The 9,826-nt window shown below is 39.2% G+C and overlaps 1 protein-coding gene across 1 annotated transcript; it reads left to right on the top strand.

Annotated features, from left to right (window-relative positions):
- Positions 1-7,431: 7,431 nt before the first annotated feature.
- Positions 7,432-8,394, top strand: LOC101722506 (olfactory receptor 56A3). Its single transcript, XM_004863495.4, has one exon. The coding sequence runs from the start codon at positions 7,444-7,446 to the stop codon at positions 8,392-8,394; it is 951 nt and encodes a 316-aa protein (XP_004863552.2). The 5' UTR covers positions 7,432-7,443.
- Positions 8,395-9,826: the final 1,432 nt, after the last annotated feature.

Here is a 9,826-nt window from a genome sequence, read left to right as displayed (position 1 = left end):
TAAAGATCTAAATATTAAAATAGAAACCCTGAACCAGTTGGAACAGTGGTTAGGTAGAACTCTTGAAGACATTGGTGTAGGAAAAGATTTTATGAACAAAACCTCAGGTGCCCGTGAACTAGCACAAACAATCAATAAGTGGGATCTCTTCTTATTAAAAGGCTTCTGCACAGCAAGAGAAACCACCAGCAGTGTGAAGAGACAACCCACAATGTGGGAAAAAATCTTCACCTGCTCTTCCTCAGACAAAGGTCTACTATCTCGAATCTATAAAGAACTTAAAAAGATTAGACCTCCCAAATTTAAAGACCCAATCCAAAAATGGACATCTGAAATGAACAGACATTTCTCAGACAAAGAAGTAGAAATAGCAAATAAATACATGAAAAAATGTTCAACATCACTGGTCATTCAAGAGACACAAATGAAAACAACACTGAGATTCCACTTCATTCCAGAAAGAATGGCTGCTATCATGAAATCAACCAATAACAAATGCTGGCGGGGCTGTGGAGAAAGAGGAACCCTGCTCCACTGCTGGTGGGAGTGTAGACTGGTGCAGGCACTGTGGAAATCAGTATGGAGATACCTCAAAGAACTAGGACTGGAAGTCCCATTTGACCCAGCTATTCCACTGCTGGGGATCTTCCCCAAAGAATTAAAAGAATCATACCACAGTGATATATGTGCACCCATGTTCATAGCAGTGCAGTTTGTGATAGGTAAAACTTGGAAACAGCCAAATTCCCATCAACTGGAGACTGGATAAAGAAAATGTGGTTTTTCTCTAAAATGGAGTACTACTCAGCCTTAAAAAATGAGAAATTAGAGACATTTATAGCTAAGTGGATGCACATTGAGGTGATACTCTTAAGTAAATAAATAGGACACAATTGTATAAATACCGAATAGTTTCTCTGGTGTCAGAAACTGAAAATGTAAATAAGGACTAAAATGTATAATAGGTAATGTGAAATAAGAAGAAGAGGGGCAAAGTGGAAGGAAGTGGGAGGGCTAGGGGAAAGGATAGCAGGGAATGGGATTAATATGAGAAAATGGAAAAATAGGAACAAAATCTTTGTAAATAGGGAGGACTGGAGGGGTTGAAGGGCGGGCTGGGCAAGGGTGAAAAATAAGAACCAAGAGAGATTATGTAAAGGTGCAAATTTCCAATGATGAATGTCATTCTATTGTATACCTAAAATGTACCAATGATTAGAATGAATAATCGATAATGTAAAATAGGAAGAAAAGGTCCAAAGGGGTAGGGGTAGTGGGAGGGGCAGGGGAAAGGAAAGAAGGGGAAGGACAAATGATGAGAAATGGACAAAATGGAAATAAAGTCTTTGTAAATAGGGAAGGGTGGAGGGGGTGAAGGGAGGGCTAGGAATAGGGAAAAAATAAGAACCAAGATGCATTATGTAAAGGTACAATTCCCAATGAGAAATGTAATTGTGTTGTATACCTACAATGTACCAATAAAAGAATTTAACAAAGTGAAAAAAAAGAAGAAGAGGGTAGGATTTAACATCATTAAATTGAAAAATTTCCATTGAATAATAAACACTTGCTATAGTTTGAATCAAAAAAGTGCCCCCAGGGCCGGGGATTTAGCTCAGTGGTTTCGCTGCCTGCTGCACAAGCGCAAGGACCCGAGTTCGATCCCCGGTACCAAGAAAAAGAAACAAACAAACAAATATCCCCCCAGAAGCCTCCTCTGTTCAGAAATGAGGCTTTCGGAATGTAATTACATCATGGGAGTGCTAATCTCATCAATGGATTAATCCACTGATCCACAGCTGAATGTGCAGCTAGGAAGTGAGATCTGTTTGGAGGAAGTAAGTTACTGGGGCATAACCTGAAGGGTATATTCTAGTCCTGGTATCTTTCTCTCTTTATAGCTCTTTCAAACCCTCTCTACTTCCAGGTTAACATTATACGGGCAGTTTTTTCTGCAGTGCCCTTCCACCGTGATGTTTCTGCCTTGCAGTCAATTGACCATGGAGGAAAAACTCTGAAATTGTGAGCCAAAATAAACATTTCCATCCTTAAGCTATGTATGTCAGGTATTTTGTTACAGCAATAGACAGTTTGACCAATGCAGCAGCATATACTAAAATTTTCTCAGTAAGATTTTGCTCAATTTTCTCCTCCATTTAATGATTATAATCCCATGCTAAAATTCATGTATATTAACCATGGTTCATTTAATTGCATGGGCTGTACCTATCTGATCAGTGAGTGGAAGAATTCCCAAGCCACTGCACCTGCCTCACAAGCACAAGGTCCTGAGTTCAATCCCTGGTACCCCAAAAAAAAAAAAATCCCAAGAATGCCTGAATGTGTTTATGGAATCTGTGGAAGGTACTAAGTGTGCATATGTAAATGACCATGTACATACGTGGCTGTGTATGTGAGAGCTCTGTCCCCAGGAGACCAGCTCACTGCCTGAAGGACACCAACAGTCAAAATAGGTATGGGTTACTAGAGAAGCTTCCTTTCAGAAAGAAAGAAAATAATTTTCTTCCTCCATCTTCCTGGGCAATTGTCCCAGTAGGGCCTTTTGTGCCCAGAAGAGGAGGGATTAAGAGGTACTCAGAGGGCAGGGTCCCTGAGGCTCTGGAGTTATAACTGCCACAGATACTTCTGGAACTAACCAGAGATCCTGTGCCCATGGACCCAGACTCTTTGCATCATCTCCTCAGTAAGTGAGTCTGGGGAAAGGGTGCTGAAGGTGGCTGTCCTGAGATCAGTGAGAAGACAGGAGATATGTCTCTTAGGTCTGGACCTGTGTTTCCCTTTCCCGAGTCAGTACTGCTGGGTAGTCTGAAAAGGAGACCATACCTATCTCAGGTTGGGATGAGTATATGAGAGCCTGTGCTCTGAGACTTCTCCCTGTTGTCTTCCTCTGGGTACTTGGTGGCCCCAGAAATGCAGAGAAGCTGGGGTTTGTCTGGAGCAAATGAACACGCAGTGGGGGAGCTTGCATCATCTGGAGCCCAGCTATGAAAAGTCGGCATTTTCAGCTATTCATAAAGAAATGTAGGGACTTTAGGACAAAGAATTTGCCTCTAAAATGTTTGGATCATGGGGTAAAAATTAAATTGTATAACTTCAGAGGCTGGAGACAAAGACCACAGATGGGTGTCAGTGGGGTGAAAACAAAACTAGTTCGGCAGATTTTGGTGCAATCTAACAAATCAGTAAAAGCTACTTCTGCCCAAAACAAAACATTATGCTCAGAAGAGCAATGAGCTACCACTCTCTGGGTAGAATAAATAATGTTGAAATTTCACTGAAGAGGTAGATGCCCCACTTAGCAGTATGAATTTTATAAAGCTAGCTGATCCCAACAACCCTTCCATTTCTTAAAAAAAAAAGGCTTCTCTGGTGGTATGTTGTGGGTCTATCATGAAGCCTAGGAAATGGATTGAGATGCAGGTATCTTTGCTTTGAGTTTTTTGTTTGTTTGTTTGTTTAAATTAAATTCTTTTATTGGCACATTTTAGGTATACAATATGTTTACATTTATCATTGGGTGCTTGTACCTGTACATGACATATCTTGGTTCTTATTTTTTCCCCATTTCCTGTACGCCCTTCATCCCCACCACCCTTCCCTATTTACATAGACTTTGCTTTGAGTTTTGACCTTCAGTTTCCTCATTCTGTCCCTAGCTGGAACCAGAAAACATTAGCTCTAGTTAATCTTCAGCCCTAGTCCTGCCACTGTCACCCTATGAATGCAAACCAAGACTGAAGACAGGATACAATGAACAAATTTGTTCTCAGATACTTTACTTCTTGGACTGAGCAGGTTATTCAATGCTTGTTGAATGAATTATGACTGAGGATATGCAAGAACATTACCAGATAGACAAGGAAAAAAGAAGATTATATGAGAGGGAGGAAAAGTAAAGTAATCCTCTTATGTCATTTCAGAAATTTCAACTTCATGCTAAAAATAGTTGTCCCAAAGCTCTTCAAGAGACCCAAAAAACCACACACATTTCTTCCTCTCAAATGTATACTCATGGCTGAAACCCAGATCTTCAATTTGGCTGTAGCCAGTAAAGGTCATTTCAATATTCTCTCTGTTTTCAAGCTGGAAATTTCATTCTTTTCATAAATATGTTATGATCTCTGGAGAAGAAAATGTCTTGGTTGTAATGAAATTTGGGGATTCATAAAAGTTAAATGCAAAAATTTTGCAAAGAATATGATCAGAAGATGAGGAAAGCATAAATGACAAAACTTGAACGAGTAAGTGTTTGGGGGGATGTCTGGAATTAGACAGAAGCAGCTGCATGTATCACGAGTATAAGCAAAGCTAATAAAGGTTGGTTCAATTGTGACACATTATGGGCTTAGTCCGGCTTAGTATCCCTCAAATTTACAAGTGAATGTACTTAAAAAGAAAAGGAAAGGGAAGGTAAAATTTAATGAACATAATGTCCAGGACATAGAGAAGATTCCTAAATTACCAACTCAAGACTAGAAATGATTTTCTATAGGCTATTATTTTTTGCTTCACATATTGATAATATATATAAGTGGGTTTCATTTTGGCAGATTTGTACATGTGTAGAATTTAATTTGATCATTTTTCCCTCCCCCACAACCCTCTTGCCCACATGGAGGGGGATCAAGGTACAGATTTTGACTGTATACCTCTCCCCGCTACCCACCCTTTCTATAAGTTATAATTTTAAGAACATCCTTAAGATCTCTCATTTATTGTGAACCACTCCATCAAGCACAGTGCAAAAGTACTAAAGAAAAGAAACTGAGATCGAGGGTGGTGGGTATGAAGTTTGAAATAGAAAAGTAAATCGGAGGATATGACTATGGAAATAGTTTCATAATCTTTATTAAACCCCTAAGGCACTGGCCCTTAAGGATAAAATCCAGGAAAACAATCAGAAAAGCAATTTGTAAAAAAAAAAATGGATTAAGGAGTAATTGGATCATGTGAGCAGTAGGAAACAAGAGTCAGAGTTTCAAGTGGAAGAAAATGAGAAAGTCCAGATGCTGGAAAACATTCTTAGGTCTTAGGAAGGGTGAGCACAGACGACCTAAAAACATTTTCAAAATGTCAAATCATAATGTACTGATGGATCCCTGTAGTGACACATGGAACAGGCATACTGAATTCATATTTTCACTGGACCCAAAGAAATTATTTAGAGCTTCATTTCTTCCACATTAGAAACCTAACAGTTAAACTGTAGGAAAAACACACAATCTTGGAGAATCTTTCCCTGGTTAACAATAAATTGATAAATGGTCAGCTTGCTTCATAATATTATGAGTCACCAGTAAAACAACATGTATAAAATTCATTCTGACTTTGCCAACATCATTACTAATATATTTCATTCTTAGTGAGAAAAGAGTAGAAGAATTGAGATGTCTTCCAAAACTCCTATACATAGCAGGTGGGAGAGGCCTGGCTGGCAGACTTGCCTAGGGAAGCAGAAGAGAGAAGGAGTGAAGAGAGGAGCCTGATCAGGAATGTGGCCCCCCACACACTGACAGCAGCCAAGGCTGCTAAGAGGGTCTTCTGATGAGGAGCGGGTGAGAGGAGCCAGCTGACAGGGCAGGAAATGCACTTGGACAATAAGAAAGCCGGCACTGGACACAAATTCACTATTTGAAGTTCTCAAAAAAAGTACATTCCTACAAGTGTGAAAAATGTCAAACAGTTCTGCATCCACAGTTTTATTACCACTTCCTTCTTTGATACCCCTGTCCACAACGCAAAACTGTTTCTCCTCTAATAGATTTCATTCTTTAAACTCTTAATTACCTCCTAGAAGAGGTCTGTTTTCTTTTGTATAAAGTGGATGAAACAAGTACATTTTCATGAAAATATTTATGAGGTCTGGAAGAGCCCTGGAAATTAATCCTATCCAGCCTTCTGTATAAACTACGAATAGGATTAGAACAGAATAGAAGGTGTGCTAAAGAATTGGATCACAAGGTGTCAGTTCCCTAGTTTGTAAAGTGACAATAAAACATATTTACCAGGATGCAGAGTGATTAAATGGGATAAAGCCCCAGAATATTCCCAGCACAGTTCCCAGCAAATGCTAAGGGTTCCAAAAATAACTACATCTCTATGTTATATTGGCAATCTTGATGAAGAAATAGGACACTTCTTAAACACTTGAAAAATCATTTCTGCCTACAAAATAGTACCTTAAGAGAGATTTCTGTCCCTGACAGATTTAGGCAAGATGAATGCTACGATTTGAAAGAGTCCAGAAATACCTGACTTCCACTTTTTGTTAAGTTGCAGCATGCTTTAGGCTCTCTCTCGTAAGACAAGGACAGAGAAACATGAGAAAGTTTAACTTTAATGTTCATGAGGGTGCCAACTCATTCATTTACAATTCTTTTTTCCAGACTATTCTTAAGAGTTGGTCAACCCTCACCTAACTTCTCTTAATTATTTGTGCATAGCCCTATCATTGCTCATATCATTTGTCTTTATTCTTACTCATCATCCCCCAGGGTGGTCAGAGTTTATTTCCTTAAGAGTTAGGATAGATTCTTATTCAACTTTAGGATCCTAGTACCTAGTAAAAATCCAGGGGAAAACTAAACAAAAAAAAATAATGGTAACAGTGAAATATCTTCCGAAAGTTGGAAAATATGTATCTGTGTGCAACATGGAAAACGAAAATGGAAAAGGGATTGGTAGAACCTGGGAGGTGGGCTACATCACCCGCACATTATTGCAATCAAGAAATGAAACTTTCACCTTGTTTAATGATGCTTATTCCTCACTTGCAGCTATGTGGAATTTATCATTCTCCTCGTAAACTTGTTATTTCCAGAAGTTAGGAATACTACAAATAAAAGGATCTAACAAATAGAAGGGAAAAGTAATTTTTAGTAGTGTGTATTCTTACCAAACAAAAATGAAGGTTTGCTGTATTTGTGGTATATAATAAAATACATGAACAAAAATAAATATAACTGAAAGGTCACTATAAGGGTAGCATGGAGAATTTATCTAAGTCTCTTCTTTGTGCCAGCCTCTGCTAGCTTAGTCATACTCTAATAACTACATTGCAGGTATGGTAGCCTATGCACTCATTAACAAGAAAGAGGAAGAAATTTACAGGTACAAATTTAGAGTCTCTTCAGTCTATGTACTTTTCTCCTTTTTAGTTACTGTAAAGACAGAACAATTTTATTGAAACCACACACTGAATAAATCAAATGTATATGTAAATTGTCTTAGTGTTCCACAATGTTTAAAGTGATCAAAATATTGCAGTAATATAGCACCCAAGATAAACAGACAAAGTCACATGGCCTGGGTAAACTGTCACAATTTATGCAGTAGAAAAGCAAGTTATTCTAGCATCATGTATCTAGAGTCAGTAGCTAATATTTTATCATAATTTAACAGATCATAAAAAGAAAGCAAAACATGAAAGCGTATCAAAATGACACCACCTCCACTGGGCTCTCAGACTTCCTCCTGAATTGTTTTGTCAGGGCCCCCAACTGGCAACTCTGGCTGTCCCTGCCCCTCAGCCTCCTCTTCCTCCTGGCCATGGGGGCCAATGCTGTTCTTCTGGTCACCATCCGGATGGAGGCCTCTCTGCATGAGCCCATGTACTACCTGCTCAGCCTCCTCTCCCTGCTGGACATCGTGCTCTGCCTCACCGTCATCCCCAAGGTCCTGGCCATCTTCTGGTTTGACAGCAAATCCATCAGCTTCTCTGCCTGCTTCCTTCAGATGTTCATCATGAACAGTTTCTTAGCCATGGAGTCCTGCACATTCATGGTCATGGCCTTTGATCGCTATATAGCCATCTGCCACCCGCTGAGATATCCATCCATCATCAATGACCAGTTTGTAATCAAGGCTGCCATTTTTATTTGGGCCAGGAATGTCTTTTTTCCTATGCCCATTCCTGTCCTCTCAGCGCAACTCCATTACTGTAGGGAAAATGTCATTGAGAACTGCATCTGTGCCAATATGTCTGTCTCAAGGCTCTCTTGTAGTGACGTCACTGTTAATCGCCTTTACCAGTTCGCTGGAGGCTGGACTCTGCTAGGCTCTGACCTCATCCTCATCTTCCTCTCTTACACCCTTATCCTGAGAGCTGTGCTGAGACTCAAGGCAGAGGGTGCTGTGGCCAAAGCCCTAAGTACATGCAGCTCCCACTTCATCCTTATTCTCTTCTTTAGCACCATCCTCCTGGTCTTCGTCCTCACACATGTGACTAAGAAGAAAGTCCCCCCTGATGTGCCGGTCTTGCTCAACATCCTCCACCATGTCATCCCTGCGGCCTTGAACCCCATTGTTTATGGGGTGAGGACCCAGGAGATCAAGCAAGGGATACAGAGATTGCTGAAGAAAGGTTGGTCCTAAGGGCCACTGCATCTCTGCAGTGCTAACATAGTATCACTTATTGTTCAGTTAATTGGAAATTGGGCTGAGCCTCACCACTCAGAGTCAGAATTTCAAGGAAAAAAATAAGTGCTAATACTGAAATGAGTTCCAGACTCTATTCTTCTTCAAATTTCAACACCCTCTCAAAAAAGATCTGATGTCTCTGTGACACTTTTCCAACGTTTAATTTTTTTACTTTCTCTACAATGTAAAAATTGGAATATGAAGATGTTTAGAATATGAAGAGGTCTAGAATATGAGGATCAATTCTATAGTGAAAAAGTAATTCTCAGATAACATGGGATATACGTTCTCTGCACAGCTAATTTTTTTAGTATCATTTTGGATATTAGTGGCCTTGATAATTTATTATTGCAAATATCATTATTACTACTAACCCAAATATGTAGTATAGCTATGAAAAGACTACAGCATCTTAAATGTCAGTCTTTAATGATGGAAAGTGGCTAGGGTCTGTACATCTCTTTTGCTTACTAACAATTATGTCAACACCTTTCTTTGCCTCTACTTTTTTAAGCAAAGCTCCTTTGTTTCTGGCATCCAGACCCCTCAAAAGGATGGAGGTATTGTGAGAATTACTGAAATGTGGAGCAATGATATTTACTGGGTTTAGAAGAAAGAATTATCATGTAAAGCCTCTTTGTAATATGCCAGTTTGCAGGTTTTTGCATGAAATTCATACATTACCTAGAAAAATTCAAGAAACAAGAATTTGAAGAGAAAAAGGTTTATTGTGTTCCATTATTAGTGGTGTTTCGAAACCAGAGCATGAGGCATAAAATTCTTTACATTTCTGCACTTGAAGCTTCACCTGTGTGTTCACAATGACTCAATTTGTAATCGTTGTATTGGGCTCTGCTTCAGTGAACTCATATGTCACAGCATGAGCAAACACCTAGTAATAACATCTAAATATACTAGGGCCTACTTGAAAGTGGACAAAGGTTTTCTAAGCAAAGTCTTTGCTCCAAGAACTTCGTGAGAGCTTAAAATTATGAAGATACATAGAACTTTGCAATAATTGAGAAAGTCATATGGTATTCAGGAAAAATATAAACCCATGTGGCTCCAGAAACATTGAAGGAATGTTTTCCTCTACATAGAAAGAACTGGAAAGAAATAAGGTGCAGCTATGTGCAGTAAGTGACTTGAGAAAGAGAGACAATCTGAGATGGTGAGTTTCAAGTTCTGCATTCAAGGCCTTTGAAAATATTCATGGCTGGCTGGGGACAATTCAAGAATCTCACTCAGTTTCAGGACACCCATCTGTTTCATGAAAATAAGCTAACTGTTTTGAAACACATTTCTAGCTCTGAGTCTATGAAACTACTCATTGTCTAAGATAGGCATCACTCACACTATTGAATCTCCTCCTTACTTCACCTTTAAA

Source organism: Heterocephalus glaber, unplaced genomic scaffold, assembly GCF_053883595.1.
Source record: "Heterocephalus glaber isolate CG9 unplaced genomic scaffold, H.glaber_assembly_v1.0 deba00001428, whole genome shotgun sequence".
In the NCBI taxonomy this organism is placed as follows: Eukaryota; Metazoa; Chordata; class Mammalia; order Rodentia; family Bathyergidae; genus Heterocephalus; species Heterocephalus glaber.
Note: the sequence above shows the minus strand (reverse complement) of the source record. Positions and strands in the feature narration are given on the sequence as shown.

Bases quoted from the DNA above. Each gene is read 5' to 3' on its own strand.
- LOC101722506 (XM_004863495.4), top strand. From the start codon at position 7,444: ATGAAAGCGTATCAAAATGACACCACCTCCACTGGGCTCTCAGACTTC.